General features: G+C 45.6%; 1 protein-coding gene across 2 annotated transcripts in view; it reads left to right on the top strand.

Annotated features, from left to right (window-relative positions):
* The window catches only part of IFT122 (intraflagellar transport 122), a 112,373-nt gene that overhangs the window by 71,455 nt on the left and 15,808 nt on the right, over positions 1-25,110 (top strand). For both annotated transcript variants that reach the window (XM_077451603.1, XM_077451601.1), the window contains exons 21-25: positions 3,507-3,647; positions 9,127-9,224; positions 11,396-11,496; positions 14,678-14,843; positions 24,193-24,304. In XM_077451603.1, coding sequence (XP_077307729.1) covers positions 3,507-3,647; positions 9,127-9,224; positions 11,396-11,496; positions 14,678-14,843; positions 24,193-24,304 — 618 coding nt within the window. The remainder of the gene's footprint in view (positions 1-3,506; positions 3,648-9,126; positions 9,225-11,395; positions 11,497-14,677; positions 14,844-24,192; positions 24,305-25,110) is intronic.

Here is a 25,110-nt window from a genome sequence, read left to right as displayed (position 1 = left end):
TTTTTTCTTCATAAATTTTTTTTTTTACTGGTTACATGTTTTGAGTTGCAGAGGAGGTCTAGGACTAGAATTATTGCTCTCGCTCTAACGTTCTCGGCGATACCTCACATGTGTGGTTTGAACACCGTTTTCATATGTGGGCGGGGCTTATGCATGCGTTCGCTTCTGCATGCGAGCACATGGGGACATGGGCGCTTTAATTTTTTTTTTTTTTTTTTTTTATTGTTCATTTTACTTTATTTATTTTAGTTTGACATTTTTTTCCCCAAAATATATTTTTGATCACTTTTATTCCTATTACAAGGAATGTAAACATCCCTTGTAATAGGAATATGGGGTGACAGGTCCTCTTTACAGTGAAATCTGGGGGTCAATATGACCCCACATCTCACCTCTAGGCTGGGAAACCTGAAATAAAAAATAAAAAAAAGATTCTGGCTTTGATCGTACTGGCGAGTTGGTAGAAGCATCGGAGGGCGGTGAGGGGCGTCTATGGCTGGGTATTTCAGGGTATCACCGAGTATGGCTGGGTATGGCAATTTATGGCAGGGTATTGCAGAGTATTGGCGGGGTATTGGTGGAGTACTACAGAGTAATAGCAGGGTACTGCAGAGTATTGGGGAGTACTACAGAGTAATGGCAGGGTACTGCAGAGTAATGGCAGGGTACTGCAGAGTAATGGCAGGGTACTGCAGAGTAATGGCAGGGTACTGCAGAGTAATGGCAGGGTACTGCAGAGTAAAGGCAGGGTACTGCAGAGTAATGGCAGGGTACTGCACTGCAGAGTAATGGCGGGGTACTGCAGAGTAATGGCGGGTACTGCAGAGTATGCACTGGTATTGCAGAGTATTGGCGGGGTATTGGCAGGGTACTACAGAGTAATAGCAGGATACTGCAGAGTATTGGGGAGTACTGCAGAGTAATGGCAGGGTACTGCAGAGTAATGGCAGGGTACTGCAGAGTAATGGCAGGGTACTGCAGAGTAATGGCAGGGTACTGCAGAGTAATGGCGGGGTACTGCACTGCAGAGTAATGGCGGGGTACTGCAGAGTAATGGCGGGGTACTGCAGAGTAATGGCGGGGTACTGCAGAGTAATGGCGGGGTACTGCAGAGTATTGGGGGGTACTGCAGAGTAATGGCAGGGTACTGCAGAGTAATGGGGGTTACTGCAGAGTAATGGGGGGTACTGCAGAGTAAAGGCAGGGTACTGCAGAGTAATGGGGGGTACTGCAGAGTAATGGCAGGGTACTGCAGAGTATGCACTGGTATTGCAGAGTATTGGCAGGGAATTGAGGGGTTAAATTCGGTGAGCAGCGATGTGGGCACTGCAGATGCAGCCCACATCGCTGCTGACACCGATCTCTTTCCCCTCCGCTGTACCGATCGGTACAGAGAGGGGAGGGAGGAACCGGCGTCATAACATGACACCGGTTTGTTTACAAGTGATCACTCCGTCATTTGACGGAGCGATCACGTGGTAAACGGCCGCGACGAGCGGCCGTTTACCGTGATCCGTGATGCGCCGGGTCCTGTGGACCCGGTGGTCACGGATGCTCTCGAGTGCGCGCCCCAGGGGGCGCACGCGAGAGCAGAATTCTGGGAGGCCGTTAATTAACGGCCTCTTAGAGTTAAACAACCACCCTGAAGCCGTTAATCGGCAATGGGCGGTTGTTAAGTGGTTAAAGCTAGATCACTAGCTAGCTATATAGGTGAGGTGAATATAGTGGTGTATACTGCGGTCAGGGCACAGACAATAACCACTACACAAGAGCAAGATAGGAAATCAGCCAAAAACGATTGGTGTGTAACTGTGTTGAAGGTACACAGAACACCCACTGCTTCAGATGCCAACACACTACACGAGGCCGCCTCAAAGGCGGCCTTATATAGTGTGGGGCGTGCACTACACAGCCTGAGCTATGATTGGCCACAGGCAGGATGCCTGTGGCCAATCATGGCTCTCCTCGCTGCTGGCGCTGCGATTGGCCAAGCATGCGGGGTCACAGTGCATGCTTGGCCAATCATGAGCCAGCAATGCACTGCGCCATCGCAGTGCATTGTGGTCCGCGCGCGCCATACGAATTTTGACGCGAACGGACCAAGAGTTCGGATTTCGCCGAACGGCCGAACAGCCAATGTTCGAGTCGAACGTACATTCGACTCGAACACGAAGCTCATCCCTAGTCTCAATGAGCACAGTGGCCTCCATCATCCATAAATGGAAGAAGTTTGGAACCACCAGGACTCTTCCTAGAACGGGCCACCCGAACACACTGAGTGATCCGGAGAGAAGGGCCTTAGTCAGAGAGGTGACCAAGAACCCGATGATGGTCACTCTTACAGAGCCTCCAGTGTTTCTCTGTGAAGAGTGGAGAACCTTCCAGAAGAACAACCATCTCTGCAGCACTCCACCAATCAGGCCTGTATGGTAGAGTGGCCAGACAAAAGCCACTCTAAAAGGCACATGACAGCCTGTTTGGAGTTTTCCAAATGGCACCTGAAGGACTCTCAGACCATGAGAAATACAATTCTCTGGTCTGTTGAAACAGATTCAACTCTTTGGCCTGAATGGCAAGTGTCATATCGGGAACTGCTCATCACCTGGCCAATACCATCCCTACAGTGAAGCATGGTGGTGGCGGCATAATGCTGGGGGGATGTTTTTTAGCAGCAGAAACTGGGAGACTAGTCAGGGTCGAGGGAAAGATGAATGCAGCAATGTACCGAGACATCCTTGATGAAAACCTGCTGCAGAGCACTCTGGTCCTCAGACTGGGGCGAAGGTTTATCTTCCAACAGGACAACGATAACAAAGAAGTGGCTATGGGACAACTCTGTGAAGCATGGTGGTGGCAGCATAATGCTGTGGGGATGTTTTTCAGCAGCAGAAACTGGGAGACTAGTCAGGGTTTGAGGGAAAGATGAATGCAGCAATGTACAGAGACATCCTTGATGAAAACCTGCTTCAGAGCTCTCAGGACCTCAGACTGGGGCGAAGGTTCAACTTCCAACAGGAAAACGAGCCTAAGCACACAGCCAAGATAACAAAGGAGTGGCTACGGGACAACTCTGTGAATGTCCTTGAGTGGCCCAGCCAGAGCCCAGACTTGAACCCGATTGAAATTGCCCAAAAATAGGTGTGCCAAGCTTGTAGCATCATACTCAAAAAGACTTGAGGCTGTAATTGGTGCCAAAGGTGCGTCAACAAAATATTGAGCGAAGGCTGTGAATACTTCTGTACATGGGATTTTTTTTCGTCTTTTTTACTTTTAATAAATTTGCAAAGATTTCAAACAAACTTCTTTCACGTTGTCATTATGGAGAATTGTTTGTAGAATTTTGAGGAAAACAATGAATTTATTCCATTTTGGAAATAAGGCTGTAACATAAAATGTGGGAAAAGTGAAGCCCTGTGAATACTTTCCGGATGCGCTGTATGTATCATGTGTTCAGTATAATATGAAATGTGTTTTTTAAAGCTACACTTGTCTCTTCTGTACCGCAGCCTTCCACAAAGCCGGTCGCCAGGATGAAGCTGTCCGAGTGCTGGAGCAGCTCACCCATAATGCCGTTGTGGAAAGCAGGTTTAATGACGCTTCTTATTATTACTGGATGCTGTCCATGCAGTGTCTGGAAATTGCAAAAGGTGCGTAGAATTTTTGTTGAAAAAATTTGTTTACTAGATCTTGGAAATGTTGCCTTCAAATGATCAAATTTTAGCTGAAAAATAGTAATATAAAGAAAGCCAACATATTTTGATTTTTTTTTTTTTTTAATTCGGCCTATCTAAGAAATATAATTAAAGCGGAGCTCCACCCTAAAGTGGACCTTCCGCTCATTGGAACCCTCCCCCCCCCTCCGGCGCCACAATTGGCACCTTTCAGGGGGGAGGGGGGTGCAGGTACCTGTACAGTACAGGTATCTGCACCCATTTCCGGCGTAGATTCTTCAGAAAGGAACGCCCCTTTCCGCAGAATCTACGCCCCTTTCTGCAGGTCCCCCGCTGCCTGCTGGGAAACACACGGATCCCAGAGACAGCGGGGACCATCCTTATTGCGCAGCGCGACTCGCGCATGCGCAGTAGGGAACCGGGAAATGAAGCCGCAAGGCTCCACTTCCTGATTCCCATAGCCAAGATGGCGGCGGCAGCACCCGAGAGACGATCGAGAGATCGGCTTCGGGTGCCGACATCGCGGGCGCGCTGGGCGGGTAAGTGTCCTTATTTTAAAAGTCAGCAGCTGCAGTATTTGTAGCTGCTGGCTTTAAAAAAAAAAAAAAAAACCGGCGGGAACTCCCGCTTTAAAGGTGGTAGTAAACCGCCATGCTTTTTTTTTATTTTTTTGTTTATTTATTTATTTTGGTAAATCTGCAAGGTAAAGGCATGATGTGCTAGTATGCATCACTTACTAGCACATTATGTAAAAACTTACCTTAAAGCGGAGGTCCACCCTAAAGTGGACCTCCGCTCATCGGAACCCTCCCCCCCTCCGGCGCCACAATTGGCACCTTTCAGGGGGGAGGGGGTGCAGATACCTGTACAGTACAGGTATTCTGCACCCACTTCCGGGATAGCTCTCTGCGGAAAGGGGCGTAGATTACGCCCCTTTCCGCAAGTGCCCCGCTGCCTGCTGGGAAACACACAGATCCCAGAGGCAGCGGGGACCGTCCTTATTGCGCAGCAGGGAACCGGGAAATGAAGCCAAAAGGCTCCATTTCCTGATTCCCATACCCAAGATGGCGGCGGCAGCACCTTACAGACGATCTAGAGATCGGCTTCGGGTGCCAACATCGCGGGCGCGCTGGACAGGTAAGTGTCACTATTTTAAAAGTCAGCAGCTGCAGTATTTGTAGCTGCTGGCTTTTAAAAAAAAAAAAAAAAACGTGGAGTCCCGGTGGACTCCCGCTTTAACCACTTCTGGACCGCCCACTGTCGTTGTACGTCGGTATTTTGAAGAGGAATATCGTTATTATGGCAGCAGCCAGCTGCCATAACCCCGGTATCCTCTTCTTCAGCGGGCAGTCCGCTTCAAGATAAAAGTGGTCTCTGCGGCGGATTCGCCACAAGATCACTTTTAGCGGCGGGGGAAGAGGGCACCCCCCTCCTGCCACGCTCTGGTGCCTTCCGCCGCTTACAGATGCTTACAGATGCTGTCCCTTGTGTGACATGGAGACGAGTGATCGGAAGATGTCCCTCACCCGTCTCCATATCATTGCAGGGCGGAAGCGACGTCAAAATGTCACTTCCACCCATAGCTCTTAAAGGGACGTTTTTTTTTTTAAAGACAAAATATTTATTTATTTATTTATTTTAATGGATTTTAGTGTAAATAAGAGATCTGAGGACTTTTTGACCCCAGATATCCTGTCCTGTCATACTTTCTTTCTATTACAAGGGATGATTACATTCCTTGTAATGGGAATAAAAGTGACACAATTATTATTTTTTTTTTAAACTGAAAAAATAAAAGGTAAAATAAATAAGAAAAAAATATATATTTTTTAAACGCGCCTCATCCCGCCGAGCTCGCATGCGGAAGCGAACGCATACATGAGTAGCGCTCCCGCATATGATGCAAACCACACATGTGCGGTATCGCCGCGATCGGTAGAGTGAGAGCAATAATTCTAGCCCTTAGACCTGTAACTGAAAACAAGCAACCTGTAGAATTTTTTTTAAACGTAGCCTATGGAGTCTTTTTAAGGGTAAAAGTTTGTCGCCATTCCACGAGCGGCGCAATTTTGAAGCGTGACATGTTGGGTATCAATTTGCTCAATGTAACATTTATCTTTCATAATTTTAAAAATAATTGGGCTAACTTTACTGTTGTCTTATTTTTTAATTAAAAAAAGTGTATTAAAAAAAAAAAAAAGTAAGAGTGCTGCGCAAATGCGGTGCGACAAAGTATTACAACAACCGCCATTTTATTCTCTAGGGTGTTAGAAAAACAATGTATAATGTTTGGGGGTTCTAAGTAATTTTCTGGCAAAAATAAAAAATGTTTTTTTTAACTTGTAAACACATCTAAAAAATAGGCCCGGTCCTTTAAAGAGGAGGGCCGGTTTTGAAAAAAATTTTTTTTTAAAGTCAGCAGCTGCAAACACTGTAGCTGCTGACTTTTAATAAGCACATTTACCTGTCCAGGGCGCCCGCGATGTCAGCTGCCCGAGGCTGACCCGTCCCTCAGTCTCGGGTCCCGGCGCCTCCATTTTGGGTAAGGGAAACAGGCAGTGGAGCCTTGCGGCTTCACTGCCCGTTTCCTACTGCGCATGCGCGAGTCGCGCAGCGCTTTGTGAATGGGACGCGCTGTGTTCTGGGACACACAGTTCCCAGAACACAGCGCGACCCATTACCCAGAAGACGCTGCACGGAGGAGAGAAGAAAGAAGATCTCCGCGGAGGAGGAAGAGGCAGATTAGGATGATGTGCCTAGCAACAGGCATTTCTGGTAAGTAAAAAAAAAAACATTTTTTTTCATTTTTTTTTTTTATGTATTTTCTTTTTTCAGGGTGGCCCTCCACTTTAAGTGACTAGTATGGTGTTATCAATAAAATGTATAGGAGTGCAGTGCTGTTCTGGTGACCACACAGGAAGTAGGGGAAAATCTGGGACGCAGACAGCAACAGAAACACGACGGGGGTTCTAGTCCTTGTCCATGCTATAGAAAATTGAAAATAGTTTGGCTACAAGCTTAGTAACTTGTTTTTACAAACTTAGAAAAAAACATGCAAATGCATTGCAATAATTTAAACCTGAACTCCAGGCAAACAGCTGAATACATATAATAAATACATACAGTTGTGTGAAAAAGTATTTGCCCCCTTTCTTATTTTTTTTTTTATTTTTTTGCATATTTGTCACACTTAAATGACTCAGAGCCTTAAACAAATTTTATTATTACACAAAGATAACCCGAATAAATACAAATTGCAGTTTTTAAATGATGGTTTAATTTATTAAGGCAAAAAAATCTGTCCAAACCCAGTGGCGGATTAGGAGCATCATGCGCTTGGTGCTGAGGATTTTGCAGGGCCTTTTTTAGGGGGCACCCTTCTGTGTTTCTAAGAGCCTGTGTTGATATGAGCCCAAACTCTAAAGGGCACATGCAAACAAGGCAAGCCTGGCATTTGATTTGCCAGGTTGCCGTAAGGGCATTGCATTGGCGTGCACTCTGAGCTTAAAGCGTGCAGCCGAGCAGGCCTAACACTATGGAAGCCCCAGATTTCTGCAAGAGCCCTGCATTGGCGTGCACCAGGCTTCCATTGGGACTGCTCATGTGGCGCCCATTATCAATCCCACCACCCTGCACAGGCGGTGCATGCGGAATGCAGGGCCCATTGCTTTTCATAAGCAGTGTGTTCTTTTTGGGTGGCTGGGCCTATATTAAGGTAGGGGCCTGGAGCTGCAGCTCCAATAGCCCCTACGTTAATCCAGCCTTGTCCAAATCAGCCTGGCTTTATGTGAAAAAGTAATTACCCCCTAATCCTAATAACTGGTTGTGCCACCCTTGGCGGCAACAACTGCAATCAAGCGTTTGCGATAACTGGCAATGAGTTTTTCACATCGCTGTGGAGCAATTTTGGCCCACTCCTCTTTGCAGAATTGTTTTAATTCAGCCACATTGGAGGGTTTTCCAGCATGAACGGCCTGTGTGAGGTCATGATACAGCATCTCAATTGGATTTAAAGGGGTTGTAAAGGTTAATCTTTTATTTTATAAATAGGTTCCTTTAATGCCGCGTACACACGATCAAATTGTCCGGCGTACTTAGTCCGGCAAAACGCATTTCACCGGACAATTCGATCGTGTGTGGGCTTCAGCAGGACTTTCTCAGAGTAAACTTGGGTTTCAGCGGAAAAATACGTTCGTCAGTATGCTAGTCCGGCGGACTAAGAATGACGCATGCTCAGAAGCAAGTACGAAAAGGAAGCTATTGGCTACTGGCTATTGAACTTCCTTTTTCTAGTCCCGTCGTACGCGCTGTACGTCATCGTGCTAGCAAACGCCAGACTTTCTGTGTGTCCGTGTGTGGCTAGACTGCATAGCATACTAGCTCATTATGAATAACTTACCTGAGAACGAAGCCCCCGAAGCGGTCCTCCTCCTTTATCTTCACCGCTGCCATGTATCCCGGAGTGACTTCCGGGTCTCGCTGCTCCGGCGCTGTGATTCGCCGGAGCCGTGATGGTGTCACTCCTGCGCATGCGCATGGGAGCCGACACGAGCGGCATATCGCCATGATCTGCGAACGGCAGGTTTTGTGTGTTTAACGCCCAAAACCTGCCCTGCAACACGCCCTTCAGCACACCCAAGATCCGCCCCGCGACAGCGAGGCCGAATCTGACCATTACGTTCTCCCTTGGTGATTTGCAGAGCATCGGATAACGCCTCTGACACTCTGCTCGTGCGCTGTGTTGACGTCACGCCAGCTGATCAACATATCAGCTGGGGTGGAGTTGTGCCCTGTGCATGCGCAGACTCGGCATTATCCGACAGGGGGCATTATTCGATATTATGCAATAGGCATCAGATGGGGGGGGGTGTATTTACATTCCGTAGTCGCAATGCTTCACTTCGCACCCGCACGAAAAAGGACCCAACGTAGCAATCGGTGGGCGGCAAGCCCATTGATCATGAGGGGGAAGTGCTGTAAACGCCTCACGCAAAGCACATGTTTGTGGCACATTTATTGGGAAAAATGGGGTTAAGGAGGCAGCTGTTAATCTCCTCCTGAAAAGCAATCTGAACACGGATCTCGTTCAGAGGAGAGGTAGATTTAAACACGCATCTAAATCTACTCATAGGGACATATTTATAAAGCAGTGAATCTGACATTCAGCAAACATTCTCTGCAGGTGAGCCTTGCAGGTCCATGTGTTTTTTGAATGACAGCGATTGATTCTCCACCAGAGAACGTTTGGTGAAAGTCAACTTCACCACTTTGTAAATAGTCCCCTTAGTTGCAATTAACAAGAAATTGTAGAGCACAAGCTTTGCACAAAATCTTTTTTTTTCTATTTGTGATCAGAGGCTTTGTAATGTCACTTATCACACTGAATCCAAAATCTGCAGGCTATATAGGAAGCTGCATGTTGTGTTAATGATTCATCGTTCACTTCTTCCTGCAGATGAAGAGGAGAAGCAGGAAGCCATGTTACAGAAGTTTCACTATTTCCAGCATCTGGCCGAGCTCTATCATGTCTACCACTCCATACAGAGATATACAGTTGAGTATCTGACTATGAAAAAACAAAGGGGACCTGTGACTGACCCAAAGCCCCCCAAATCCCTCATTTCCACGTTCTGCCCTTTATTATACATCAGAAGTTTCTATGTTTTTCAGTGTTGTTTTTAAAGATTAAAATGGTAAGATGCCAAAACACATTGTTGAAAAAATAAAGTCTATTCAGTTCAATCAATAGAAAAAATAAATAGAAAACCTCAATATACACAATCCTATACCCACACAGTTCACCCAGAGGAAGAAAAAAAAACAATAAAGCATGATCGAGTTTGCTCCATTGGGGGAAAAAAAAGTCCTTCCTGATCCTCCAGGAGGCAATCGGATATTCCCCGGATCAACTACCCCTGGTGTATAAATGTTCGTTTCCAGTTATATTTTGTGTATTGAGGAATGCATCCAGCTTTTTTTTTTAAATGATCTAATGAGCTGGCCAGAACTAGCTCTTGGGGGAGTCTATTCCACATTTTTGCTCTTACTGTGAAGAATCCCTTCCGTATTTGGAGGTTAAATCTATCCCCCCCCCCCCCCCCCCGGTGTAAAAAGTGCCCCCCTCTGTAATGACCTGAAAGTACATGGAGATCATATACCCTCTTAAGTATTTATACATGGAGATCATATCCTCTCTTATGTATTTTATACATGGTGATCATATCCCCCCCTTATGTATTTATACATGGAGATCATATCCCCCTTATGTATTTATACATGGTGATCATATCTCCCTTTATTTATATATGGAGAGCATATCCCCCCCCTTGTGTATTTATACATGGAGATCATATCCCCCTTATGTATTTATACATGGTGATCATATCACCCCCTTATGTATTTATACATGGTGATCATATCTCCCTTTATTTATATATGGAGAGCATATCCCCCCCTTATGTATTTATACATGGTGATCATATCCCCCTTTATGTATTTATACATGGAGATCATATCCCCCCTTATGTATATATACATGGTGATCATATCCCCCTTTATGTATTTATACATGGAGATCATATCCCCCCTTATGTGTTTATACATGGTGATCATATCCCCCCTTATGTGTTTATACATGGTGATCATATCCCCCTTATGTGTTTATACATGGTGATCATATCCCCCCCCTTATGTATTTATACATGGTGATCATATCCCCCCCTTATGTATTTATACATGGTGATCATATCCCCCCTTATGTATTTATACATGGTGATCATATCCCCCCGTATGTATTTATACATGGTGATCATATCCCCCCTTATGTATTTATACATGGTGATCATATCCCCCCTTGTGTATTTATGCATGGTGATCATATCCCCCCTTGTGTGTTTATGCATGGTGATCATATCCCCTCTTGTGTGTTTATGCATGGTGATCATATCCCCCCTTATGTATTTATACATGGTGATCATATCCCCCTTATGTATTTATGCATGGTGATCATATCCCCCTTATGTATTTATGCATGGTGATCATATCCCCCTTATGTATTTATACATGGTGATCATATCCCCCTTATGTATTTATACATGATGATCATATCCCCCCTTATGTATGATACAAGGAAACCATATCCCCCCTTATGTATTTATACTTGGAGATCATATCCCCCCCCCCCCCTTTAATCTCCTCTTCTCAAGAGAGAATACAGTCAATTCAGTTCCTCTAATCTTTCCTCATAGCTGAGTTCCTCCGTATTTTTCTTGCTATAGAAGTTTCAGCTTGGCATTGCATGCTATTCTGAAGGCTATGATCTACCAGAACACCCAGCTCCTTCTCCACCATTGCCTCCCTTAGCTGTTCTCCACCTAGAATGTACGCTGCATGCATGGTTATAGCCCCAAGTGCAGATCTTTACATTTATCAACATTAAACCTGATGTGCCACATATAGTAGTTGTCCAATTAAACAGTTCATTGAGGTTGTCAGTGGAAATATCGGGTGAAAAAAACAAATGAGTAAATTTTTTTTACTTTATGAAATTTCTTCCTTTTGCTGCTCCACTGAAAATTGTGGCTTTTCTTATTCAATGTTCAAACTGGGAATATCGAACTGTATATACATAATAGGTTTTGCTGGAGATCAAGAGGAAAAAAATAATAATCATATGGCACATATTAACCCTTTGTTTAAATTCTGTAATTGTTTTTGAATTTCAGGATGAACCGTTCAGCTCACACTTGCCGGAAACTCTCTTCAACATCTCCCGCTTCTTGTTGCACAGTTTGACCAAGCAGACTCCCCTGGGCATTTCTAAAGTGTATTCTTTTTTCTGTTGTCCATTACAGGCTGGTGGTAAGACAAAAGGTCACAGGAACATTAATGGCATTAAAGGGTTAGTTCATCTATTCACAAAAAATGAAAGGGTGAGCTAACTCGTTACACCCTACCCAATCCCTTCTGCACTTATCTCCTTCGCTGATTATCTTCTGCCACCCATGCCAACCGGTGTAACAATCTGGGCATTTGAAAAATGTAGTACACTGCCCCGGAGGCTGCTTGCAGTGGTGAGTGGGCATTGGCATGTGACTGCGCTGGTCAGTGAGAATCTCTTTGAGCCCTCTTTGTTCCCGGTTGCCATCTCGAAATAAAGAAGGGATGCAGAGGAGCGCAGCTTTCAGATGCCAAGACTGCCACATCAGCTAGCATAGGCAGTAAAATATAATCGTCAATGGAGGTAAGTGCAGCAGAGACTGGGGGTGTGGGACGGTGTTGTTTGTTCACCTTTTTTCATGTTTTGTTAAAAGATGAACCAACCCTTTAAAGAGACCAGAGTAGGGAAAGACTATTGGAGTCTCCACCTTCACATTATGTTTGGTAAAACTTTGTGATTCCCATGAGGAATCTTTTACCAGCAGGTACATCCAGGGCTGCTTTTAGGTTGTACGGGGGCCCCGTGATTTCTATCTGTGGCTGGAGCTGTGTGTAGTCAGGTTGTGTTATTCTATGGGTCCTAATTTGACAGGCGTGCAGTTGCAGGTGTATGGCCCCCGAACATAGATGGGGTGCATTCTGGGCCACGCACCTGCACACCTGTCCAATTAGGACTTACGGTTGTGTTCATACAAACACTGCATCCTCACAGAGTAACAGGTGGCTCCAGCTGCACAAACGAACCACTCATTGACACTTTGTGGGAAAGAGAACCCATGTGAATGGGCCCTTTAATTTTTTTTCTTTTTTGTCGGGAGACGTCGGCTGGTTAAAAAAATAAATGGCCGGCGTTCGACGTGTGTGTATGCCACCCTGTAGCTGGCTTCTGTCGGACGAGGGTGCTGGCGAGCAAGCAGCCGACCCACTCCTGATCAGCGATGTCAGCCAATGGTGGAGAGCGCTGATCGCAGAGTTCTGGCAGTGGGGTTGCCCCCCCCCCCCCCCCCCCCGTCAGAACACAACAGCTCAGGAGGGGAGATGGCTGTGCTAACTTCACATATTTAGTACTGCGGCTCCAACTGGAGCTTTCAGGTTTTTTGGTTTTATTTTTGTTTAACCCGCTGGGTTGAACAAAAAAAAAAAACAACTCGGTGTGTACCAGGCTTTATTGGGTTTTTTCTTTTTGTTTTTGTTTTTTTACATTTTTTTAATTTATTGTTTACAATTTTTTAAATTTTATTTTATAATGCTGTTGGGGGCTTTGATAAAAAAAAATATCATGGGCTAAACAGACCCCTGATGTCTTCCCTTTGAGACTGAGAAAAGGACTAAGGGCATAGATTCCTCCATCCCCTTCTCTACAGCCTCAGCTGCACTGGACTTTGAATGAACAGAAAGGGCTCTGTACAGAGGCTACTGCTCATTCATGAACTAAGCATGCCTTAGTTATGCAAACAAAACACCAACTAAACGAAGGGGAATCAGCGCTCACTGACATCAAATTAATTGCATATATAGTTACACTGATGACAGTAAAAAAAAATTCAAAATTTTATATATATATAATATGATAGAGATATATATATATATATATATATATATATATATATATATATATATATATATATATATATATATATATATATATCTCTAAGTCTGGGATAAGCAAGCAGGGGCCAAACAGAAGATTCAGCAGATGATGACACGGGAGACATACAAGCCGGCAGCTGCTAAAGTGTTTTGGGATTCCCTCGGAGACAAAGAACAAACGAAAATGGGCACCGTGTGAGTAAAAACAACTCGCACTGACCTGGCGCCCCTTCTTCGTTTGTTCTATGTCTCAGTTATGAATAAACACAGTGAGTGATCAGCATCGACCACTCACTGAGTTTATTCACAAAAGGAAGGCCCCTTTCCCGCACTCCATCCTGAAAGCAGGAGCAGAAGCTGGCAGGAGAGGAGAGGGGAAAAGCCTGCAGCGCTGTGGGTGGAGGGGCTGGTTAGAGGCTGATACTCGGAGAGGATGATCAGTGCAGCAGGAGGGAGGTGAAAATTACAGCAACCAATCCCCTGTGTGTCTCCTCCCTGCAGAAGCTGAATATAGGCAGGAGGAGGAGGATAAGAAGCCAACTTTAAACTGCTGCAGGGAGACACACAGGTGATTAGTTCCTATATTTGCCCTCCTGCTGCACTGATTACCCCCTCTCTTGCAAAGCTCTGATTCCCTTGCTGCCGGGGCCCGGTACAGAAGGACTGGTTCTACCCCTTTATTAGTTGCTCTGGGTACATCACTAGGGAAAATAGCAAGTTGGTTTTCACATGATTCTCTTTTACAGCTGAACTTTAGGCAAACTATTAACTGTGTAAACTATTACTTGTGAACTGTCCTGGACAACTACTTATCTCATAGGGATCCTCTACAAAGGGTAATTGTATCTAAGCAGTACCCTGGAAAATCTAGTTTCCTCCTGAAAAATAACCTCATAAAGTATATCTGCAGTGTGAGATCATCTGAGGCGGCACTGCTGCGTCCTGCTGCTAGTCCCACTGTTTTGGTGATTTTATCACTGTGCTTATCAGTGTCCTACTTGCTGGAGGAGAAGCTGTACCTGAGGACCTGCAAAGCAAGGACCTTCCTCTTTTTGATTCATTCTTTCTTTGGACTTCTGCTTCCATCATCTCTCCTGCTTCTTCTTGAATATAATTCCCCCCTTAGATCACCACTGCAGGAGCAGGACTGACATGAGGGAGCAAAGTCCTTCTACTACAAAAATGGCCTCCCCTTCCCAGAAACATGGTGTAGAACAAGACGGGGTAAGTCAGTATTGGGGAAAAGATCAGCTGCAGGAGACCACAGATGATACTGGTGACTAGTCCTTTGCACTCTTCTGGGCACAGCTTCCACTGTTTAGGTCTCCTTTAATATAAGGATAGGTTCAGTTACTTATATTGGCTGCATAGAAGCGCACGTTATCTATATTTTTATTGATTATAAAACTGGCTGAAATGGCGATCATTTGTTATCGTTTGGCAAAATCGTTCTACTTCCTTGACACACGCCACCCCAGAAACACCCTGTACACACTGGCAAAGCAGAGCAAGGCCCTTGGAGCATACAAGCTTGCTAGGCACGTGTACGAAAGGCTTCAAGGCCTCCGAATTCCCAGCAAATTCCAGGAGGCGATTGAACTGGGCATTATCACCATCCGGTCCAAGCCGTTCCATGACAGCGAGGTAAGTGCTGCCAATCTTGTGGTTTTTTTTGTTTTGTTTTTTTAATTAGAGCGTAATATGAATATTTCTTCTATTACCCCCCTTCATGACCAGGCCGTTTTTTGCTATTCGGCACTCCACTACTTTAACTGGCAATTGCACGGTCATGCAACACTGTACGCCAATTACCTTTTTTTTCATCCTTTTTTTTTTTTTTTTCACGCAAATAGAGCTTTCTTTTGGTGCTATTTGATCACCACTTTTTTTTTTTATTTTATTAAATAATATAAACAACAAAAAAAATAAACTTTTTTATTTTCTGCTATAAATCATATTCAATAAAAAAAAAAAACAAGGTAAATCAAATTTGTTTAAGGATTTATGCCAAAATGTATTTTACTACATGTCTGGTAAAAAATATGAAGTATCTGGCATAGATACTGTAATTTTTTTTTTTTTTTTTATACTAGTAACTTATAGTGGGACTGTGATAGTGTGGCGGGCAGGCTGGGGGGGGTGGTTACACCTACTGACACTAACAATAATCGTGACACTAATACAGTGATCAGTGCTAATACTATACACTGTTGCTGTACTAAAGACACTGGCTGGGAAGGGGTTAATATTTGGGGACGATTAAGGGGTTAAAATTGTGCCTAACAATGTTTACTGTGTGTGTTATGTGATGCTTTTACTAAACGGTCTTGCTGTTTTTGTTTTTTCCCTGCTTTGCAGGGAATAGAAAACGGCAAGATCGCCTGTCAGTATTTGTAGCTCTGTGTTGTTTTACAACACAGAGCTCCCTTCCCTGAATGATGGAGCCGACCAGTGGGTGCCGGCGGCCAGACTTTGGCCGGCACCTGCTGATCGGCTTCTGCTGTAACTAATCTACCCAGAAGAGCTGGAGCAGATACGTAATCCAGCGCAGACAGGCTGCTTTGCTAGCAGTACTGGCAGAATACAAGCAAATGTACCCATTGAGATTTAGGTGATTTTATAAAAGTGTTAATAAACCGTAATAAAAAAATATATAAATATACTGTGTGTGTGTGTGTGTGTGTGTGTGTGTGTATATATATATATATATATATATATATATATATATATATATATATATATGCACACACATACAAAAAATATATATATTTATATATATATATATATATATATATATATATATATATATATATATATAATTTTTGTATGTTTGTGTGTGTGTATGTGTATATATATATATATATATATATATATATATATATATATATATATATATATATATATATATATATATATATATATATATATATATATATATATATACTATTATTGCTTGTCCCCTTTGTCTCTGCAGTCTGTGTTTACATTACAGCAAAAAAATCTATGCCTTTTTTTGGTGTTTCCACCTATATGGTGGCTACGCTTACAGACAGCTTCTCTCCGGAGCCATCCTGATTTGCATACATCTGGCTGGGACTACAAAGGTTTGGGAGGAGGAACTAGCTGAAAACTCCATTACATTGGGCATGTATGTGCATTATGAGCTGGGCAGGAAGAATCATGGGACATATAGTCCTGATGCTGGAGGTCACCTGATGCTATTTAAGTGGGCCCGCGTGCACATTATGAACTGGGAGCAAAGAATAATGGGAGATGTACACTGGTCAGCCATAGTTTTTTGACAACCCACCTAATATTGAGTGGGTACCCTTTTTGCCACCAAAACAGCCCTGACCTATGAAGTCATGGACTCCACTAGACCTCTGAAGGTATGCTGTTGTATCTGGCACCAAGCGGTCAGTAGCAGATCCTTTAAGGCTGCATTCACACCTGAGCGTAGCGTGTTTGAACGTTTTTACCGGCGTTTTGTCGCGCGACAACGAGCGTTTTGTCACACTACAATGCGCGCCAACGAGCGTTTTGACACACTACAACGCGCGACAACGAGCGTTTTTTAACTTCGGCGTTTTTTTTTCAGCCAATAGGAAAAATATTTTTCATCTGCTTATTTTTTCTTGAGCAGATACAGCGTCAAAACGCCCGTAGAAACGCTCGTTGTCACGCTAAACGCTCGAATCGAGCGTTTCCATTAGTTTCTATAGGAATGAAAACGCCCAAATCAGCCCAATTCGCACGACAAAAAAGGGTCCGGAACTTGTTTGAGCTTCAGGCGTAGGGCTTCAGGCGACATGGAGTGGAGATGTGAACCATCTCCATTGAGAATAATGGATTTTTTCTCCTCCCAGCATTTTGTAGCTTCAGGCGTAGGGCTACAAAACGTTCAGGTGTGAACGGGCTGTAAGTCGGCGATCGATGGCCTGTCGGCCTTGTGCAGCCAACAGGTAGATTGCAAACAGATCCCTGATCGATTGATTGATCCGTCATCTCCGCTGTTTCCATGACTCTCATCTTCACAGAGCAGGAGACAGCACAGTACTGGAGGGTGGGAGCTGCCTCCGTTAACCTTTTCAAGTTAACCAGCAAGCGATTGGTTGCTAGGACGTGGGGTGGCCCTAGCAACCAGTCACCAACTTGTCAATATGAAAAATTAACTCTGGCAGCTCCCGCGCTCTGTCCAATACTGTACTGTCTCCTGCTCTCCGCTCTGCTCTACGCACGCTGTCAGAAATGATCAATATTATTCACTTCGCCTGTCAGTGATCATAAAGCTTCGGCTGGTTGGTATAGGTCTGACCCAGCAGTAGCATTCCCCTGATCTGGACCTTTGTGGAAGCGTTGCAATAATAGAACTGGCTACACACGTTTCTGGTGGGCAAATGTAAGTCTTTAGGGCAAAATGCTGCTTAATGTCCTGGAAATTGTTAAAAATAATATAGAGCTGATGGAGAAAATGCTTTACACAGTGAAGGTTTAATACGAGTTTAAATGATTGGGGCACATCTTATGTTTCCAGTTTTTATTAGGGAAGTTACAAGAATTATTGGAAGCATTTTAGTAACAATTCCTCTTCCTTTTGCAGCCGTAGAATCTCCGCACTTCTGGCAGTTTTCCCAATGCTATAAAACCCAAGCATGCTCAGAAAATTGCCTAATAAATTGGGAAAGGCATAATAAAAATATACGGGTTGCTATAGATGTTTTAATGGCATTTCAGAGGCCCACAAATGTTTGTTGCACTTTGTAAGTATAATGTTCATTAGTGGCGGGGCTGATGGGGCTTTGTACCTGAACCTTTTAAAGCTGAACTCTGGGCACAAAAACTTTTTATTTTAAATATATTCTTCAATAGTCTGAAAGGATATAAATCCACTTCGTGCGCACAAAATGCTTTTGCAAACCCAGTTATTATCCTGTGAATGTAGCATTGGCCTTGTCACTGTGCTGTACAGAGCTGTGGGGAGAAACCAGCAGACCCCACACACTATAAGCTGCCTACAGAAAACTACGGGAGGGGGCAGAGGCATGACCAGTCACCCTGCACAAGAAGAGAGAGAGAGAGGAGGGCTATGGAAGGGGCCCGAAGGGTCCCGCCCACTACAGGCTTCCTGCAGACAGCTACAGAAGGGGGCGGAGACCAGACCAGTCACCCTGCACGAAAAGAGAGAGAAGGGCTATGGAAGGGGCCCGAAGGGTCCCGCCCACTACAGGCTGCCTGCAGACAACTACAGAAGGGGGCGGAGACCAGACCAGTCACCCTGCACAAAAAGAGAGAGAGAAGGGCTATGGAAGGGGCCCGAAGGGTCCCGCCCACTACAGGCTGCCTGCAGACAGCTACAGAAGGGGGCGGAGACCAGACCAGTCACCCTGCACAAGAAGAGAGAGAGAAGGGTTATGGAAGGGGCCCAAAGGGTCCCGCCCACTACAGGCTGCCTGCAGACAACTACAGAAGGGGGCGGAGACCAGACCAGTCACCCTGCACAAGGAGAGAGTAAGCAGAGCTGTAGGAGGGGCCCAGAAGGTCCTGCCCACTACAGGAACCCTGCCGAAAACTATAGGAGGGGGCGGTGACGAGACCAGTCACCCTGCACAAGGAGAGAGAGAGAGCAGGGCTATGGAAGGGGCTCGCCGGGTCCCGCCCACTACAGGCTGCCTGCAGACAACTACAGAAGCGGGGGCAGAGACCAGACCAGTCACTCTGCAGAAGCTGAGCTGTGGGAGGGGCCCAGCAGGTCCCACTCGCTACATGCAGGAGGTCTCAAAATGGCAGTCCTCCAGCTGTTGCGAAACGACAAGTCCCATCATGCCTCTGCCTGTGGGAGTCATGCTTGTAACTGTCAGCCTTACAATGCCTCATGGGCGGCCCTCCAGCAACAGCCGGAGGGCCGCCAGTTTCAGTCCGCTGCGCTACAGGCCCCCTGCAGAAAACTACAGGAGGGGGGCAGAGACCAGACCAGTCACCGTGCTCAAGGAGAGAGAAAACAGAGCTGTGGGAGGGGCCCAGCAGGTCCCGCCCACTACAGGCTTCCTGCAGAAAACTATAGGATGGGGCGGTGACCAGACCAGTCTCCCTGCACAAGGAGAGAGAGCAGCAGTGAGCGGTCTTTATTACAGGAAGTCTCACACTGGATTACTGCACAGATCTGGAAGAAATGCATAAAGAGATTTGAAGGACGAATACACAGGACTTTTATATTTGGACAATATCAGCTTTAAGCATTCCAGTCTTGATCTGCTCAACAATTAAAAGCCAAAAAATAAGGCTAAGCAGTTTTTAAGGATTGCATGCTGTCACCCACTGAGAAGAAGAAAGTCCCAAAAGCCGCTCATCACAAACCCCTGTGTGTAAAAGAGTGAGAGCAGCCTCAGTCCAGGCTCCGTCCATGCCGCACAGCCCAGCGCGCTTCGCCCCGCCCAGTAATTCCACATGTTTAAACTGTGTGGGCAGGGCTGAGCCAAGGCTGAGGCTGCTCTCACTCTTTACACACACAGAGATTTTGTTTGTGATGTGCGGCTTTTTAAGAATTTCCTTTTCTTATTGATATCGCTGGGACGAGCTCCTTCCCTGCCTACACCCTCAGCGGCTAGTAGTGCCCCATCATTGGTGTCAGTGGGAGGAATAGTGCCCCATATTGGTTTCAGTGAGATGAATAGTGCCCCATCATTGGTGCCAGTGGGAGGAATAGTGCCCCTTCATTGGTGCCAGTGGGAGGAATAGTGCCCCTTCATTGGTGCCAGTGGGAGGAATAGTGCCCCTTCATTGGTGCCAGTGGGAGGAATAGTGCCCCTTCATTGGTGCCAGTGGGAGGAATAGTGCCCCTTCATTGGTGTCAGTGGGAGGAATAGTGCCCCATCAGTGGGGGGAATAGTGCCCCATCATTGGTGTCAGTGGGAGGAATAGTGCCCCTTAATTGGTGTCAGTGGGAGGAATAGTGCCCCATCATTGGTGTCAGTGGGAGGAATAGTGCCCCATCATTGGTGTCAGTGGGAGGAATAGTGCCACATCACTGGTGTTAATGTAAGGATTAGTGCCCCATTGTTAGTGTCAGTTTGGGGTATAGTGTTCCATTGTGGGTGTCAATGGGAGAAATAATGCCCCATTGTTGATGTCAGTAGTAGGAATATTGCCCCACTGTTGGTATCCGTGGAAGGAATAACGTCTTGCATCAGTGGAAGGAAAAGGGCCGGATAAAGGCAACCAAAGGGCCGCAGTTTGGAGACCACTGCCGAAAAGCGCCGGGTAATTTGCGATAGCTGTGGAAAGCGCTGTGAAGGTGAGTAATTCCGGGGTGGAGAATGGGGTTTTAAAGAGACCCTGTCACTTTTTTTCCCCTGAACTGTCGTGGTGACAGGGCCTCTTTAAATGCACAATGTCCATGTGTGGCAGGCGTGTACCTTTTTTAATAAAAAATCAAAGAGAAGGTAATTCACGGTAAACGGATTTGCACACTTCCAGGCTCTATTCCGATGAAAGTCTTGTTTAACACCAAGGTAAACACTGTCGTCTGGACCTCGGTTAGGAAAATAAACTGCTGGAAATCTGGAGGGCGGCCGAAATAAATCATTATCTAATTAGGCTTCAGCAGGGAAGAGGTTAACCTCTCAGAAGTCTCACATCTGGCTCCGCTAAGTGTTCCCAGCTGCCAGAGAATCGCAGATCTCTGCGCTAATAAAGAGCTGGGGAATATTGGCGGACCTGCCATGTCTTGTAGTCATGTTACATGGACAGGACTGGGGCTACTCCAGGCTGCTGACAAGTTTTTGATTCATATGGAAATTCATGTTCTGTAATATCTGCAGCCGGGATCACGGTGTAGAGAAGTATGGAAAACTACGTGTGGGGCGGCTGAGGACGGGATCGCAACAGCGAGCAAATTAATCAATGTGCATTCGCATGACAATATATATTATTAAAGATAAAGTTGTTTCATTAAAATTGTTCTGACTGCAATAAATCAATAGGAGCTCCTCTACTATTATTAAACACACTGGGGTTGATTTAGGCCCCTTTCACACTGCCACGATTTCAGGGAATGCCCGTGTAAACTTAAAGTCTATGGACAACTCGCATCACAGTCAGACCAAAGTAGTGCAGGGACTACTTTTGAAGTCGGTGCAACTTGAAGTCGCACAGATATGAATGGTACTCATTGGAAATCATGGGGTACGACTTGTCATGCAACTTTGCAGTCCCAAGTCACACAAATGTGAATGGGGCCTTACTAAAACTGGTGCAGTTCTGCATAGAAACCAGTCGGCTTCCAGGCTTTAGGCCCCTTTAACACTGGGGCGGTGGGTGCATTGGCGGTAAAGCGTCACTATTTTTTGCGGCACTTTACCGTCAATTTCGCGGCGCTATTCTGCTGCTAGCAGGGGCACTTTTAACACCCCCCCCCCCCACTAGCGGCTAAGAAAGGGTTAAAAACCAGCCGCGAAAGGGTTAAAACCACCGGTGGTATAGCCACGCTGCCCCATTGATTTTAATGGGCAGGAGCAGTTTAGGAGCGGTGTATACACCGCTCCAAAGATGCTGCTAGCTGGACTTTTTTTTTTTTAGCATCCTGCCAGCGCACCGCTCCAGTTTGAAAGGCCTCGGGGCTTTCACATTGCAGAGACAGCAGCGGCTTTTTGCAGGCGCTGTTTTTAGCGCTGTAGCGCCTGCAAAGCGCCCCAGTGTGAAAGGGGTCTTATTATCAAAGCTTAGTTGAACAAGCTGAGGTTAGAAGCTGATTGGCTGCCATCCACAACTGCACCAGATTTTGCAACCTGCAGTTTTAGTAAATTAACCCCACAGTTTGTAAAAGTTCCTGTAGACCACAGCAGTAAGGTGTTTTTATGTGCGGTTTTAGTGATTTATGCTTTTGTTCATAACCTAATTGTAAAGAAAGTTATGATACTTGTGCAAATGTGTAAAGCCCCTTTATCTCCAATCATGTCTGGAGTGGCTAGGGCAGTTAGTGACTGGGCAAAGTGCAGTGCTGGGTCTTGAGACTTGTAATGCCAATGCATTGTCCTTGTCAACTGGCATATGGCAGTCGGCAGGGGCGTTGCTAGGGCTACAAAAGATCTGGGGCTAGAGCCCATAGCGGCATAGTAAAGGGAGTCCTATGCTTGGGCGGGCATACACATGTATATACAGTAATATACATGTGTGTGTGTATCCCCAGAGAGCCCCCACTTACATCAGAGTCCCCAGAGAGCCCCCCTACATTATAGTTCCCAGATAGCCCCCCTTACATTAGAGTCATCAGAGAGCCTCCCCCTTAAAATCAGGGTCATCAGAGAGCCTCCCCCTTAAAATCAGGGTCATCAGAGAGCCTCCCCTTGCATCAAGGTCCCCAGAGAGGCTCCCCTCCCCTTGGGGACCCCTGCAGGGACTCGGTACTATGGGCTCTAGATTCTGGGCTATAGCCCCAAAAGCCACCCCCTGACGACGCTACTAGCAGTCGGTGTGCTGAGCTCCCAGCATCTTTACAGTGACCGATGCAGTTGGCCAGAACTAGATCTTGGCAAGTCTAAAATGCACTTGCATTTACCGTGCGTACTTGTGCACAAGTTCCAGCAGAAGAGCACATACAGTGGAGGAAATAATTTAATCCCCTGCAGATTTTATAAGTTTGCCCACTTACAAAGAAATGAAGGGTCTATCATTTTTATCATTGGTGTATTTTAAATGATAGAGAGAGAATATCAACCAAAAATCCAGAAAAAAAACACAATACAAATGTTATAAATAGAACTGCAGTTCAGTGAGTAAAATACGTTTTTGATCCCCAAGCAAAACATGACTTCGTACTTGGTGGAGAAACCCTTGTTGGTAAGCACGGAGGGTAGGACGTTTCTCGTAGTTGGTGACCAGGTTTGCACACATCTCAGGAGGGATTTTGGTCCACTCTTCTTTACAGATCTTCTCTAAATTCTTAAGTTTTCTTGGCTGTCGCTTGGCAACTCGTAGTTTCAGCTCCCTCCATACATTTTCTATTGGATTAGGTCTGAAGACTGACTAGGCCACTCTATGACCTTAATGTGCTTCTTCTTGAGACACTCTTTTGTTGCTTTAGCAGTATGTTTTGGGTCACTATCATGCTGGACAACCCATCCATGACCCATCATCAGTGTTCTGGCTGAGGGAAGGTTTTCATCCAACATTTTACAATACATGGCCCTGTCCATTGGCCCCTCAATTTTGGTTTCATCTGACCACAGAACTTTCTCCCAATCCTCCTCTGAATCATTTGGATGTTTATTGGCAATCTTTAGATGGGCCTGTACATGTGCCTTCTTGAGGAGGGGGACCTTGCGAGCACTGCAGGATTTCAATCCGTGGCGGTGTATTGTGTTACCAATGGTTTGTTTGGTGACTGTGGTCCCAACTGCCTTGAGATAATTTGCAAGCTCCTCCAGTGTAGTTCTGGGCTGATCCCTCACTTTTCTCATGGTTATCCTCACCCCATGAGGTGAAATCTTGCATGGAGCTCCAGACTGAGGGTGATTGAGGGTTATTTTGTATTTCTTTCATTTGTGAATAATCGCTCCAACAGTTGCCTCCTTCTCACCAAGCTTCTTGCTGATGGACTTGTAGCCCATTCCAGCCTTGTGTTGGTCTACAATCTTGTCCCTGATGTCCTTTTGACAGCTCTTTGGTCTTGCCCATGATGGGGAGGTTTGGATGGAAGAAAGATTCTGTGGGCAGGTGTCTTTTATACACATAACGAGTTGTCATTAGGGGCAACTTTTTAAATGGACAGGACTAATCTGTGTACCACATGAGCACCTACTGTACCCAGTCTGTGGAAACCAGAATTATTGTTGGTTGGTGGGGGATACAATTCTTATTTTACTCATTGAACTGCAACTCCGTTTATAACATTTCTATCATGTGTTTTTTTTATACAAAGGAAGAAGCATGATGTCAGGGAGATGAGAGATTGCCTATTTTATTTCATGTGTAACTGTCTGTTCTGGCCTCTCCCCAGGAACTGGTGCCGATGTGTTACAGATGTTCCACCAACAACCCCTTCCTCAACAACCTAGGAAATGTCTGCATCAACTGCCGCCAGGGCTTCGTCTTCTCTGCGTCGTCATATGGTGAGTGGAGCGCTGTGGTCAGAATTGATACATCAAACAGGATTGATGGGCTGCGCGTGCGAAAGCAGCTTGTACAGCTTTAAATAACTCGAAGCTGCAGTCCCACCACCCCCGCCAATCAACATGCTAATGACATTTTTAATTAAAACCTTTCTGTTTTCACTACGTACGTTATGTTGTACCCAGTGATGTCATCACTAGGTTTCTGTGCTTCTCCATGCAATGCAAGCAGACCATGGCTGTTTTTTATCACAAATTATGTGAGCAGGTTGTGTTCACATCTGAGCAATCCGAATAGTGCGGGGAATCACCGCGATTCGAAATAGCGGCAAATCGCCGGATGCCCGTGTGATCCCCGTCACTTCCAATGGCACCCTCATCGCAGCGCGATTTTGGCACGATTGTTGCCCGAAATCGCAGCAAAATCCCGCCGCGCTCGGGGTGCCATTGAAAGTAATGGTGATCGCAAGGGCATCCCACGATTTGCCGCTATTTTGAATCGCGGTGATTCCACTCACGATTCGGATTGCTCAGATATGAATGGCGCCTTAGTCTTCCGGGAAACAATTACTTCTTGAGGTAGAAGCTGATCAAGAGGCTGCAAAAGTGCAACTTTTCTTTTCGCGGATGTGAAGAAACATTGGAAAGCATAGGAGGAAGGCTCTGAAACTCCAGTCTGTATCCTCGAGTCACAATGTGGTGGACCCATTTTGTGGTTGCGAGTTCACATTGGGTGGTGGAACTGCCAAGTGAACGCAATCTCTGGTCTAATTTTTGCTGAAACGCGGACGTGTGCTCTAACATAG

The sequence above is a fragment of the Lithobates pipiens genome, unplaced genomic scaffold, assembly GCF_037356315.1.
Source record: "Lithobates pipiens isolate NorthernLeopardFrog02 unplaced genomic scaffold, aLitPip1_a1.2 Scaffold_23, whole genome shotgun sequence".
Classification (NCBI taxonomy): Eukaryota; Metazoa; Chordata; class Amphibia; order Anura; family Ranidae; genus Lithobates; species Lithobates pipiens.
The sequence above is the reverse complement of the archived record's forward strand: the minus strand, read 5'-3'. Positions and strand labels throughout refer to the sequence as shown.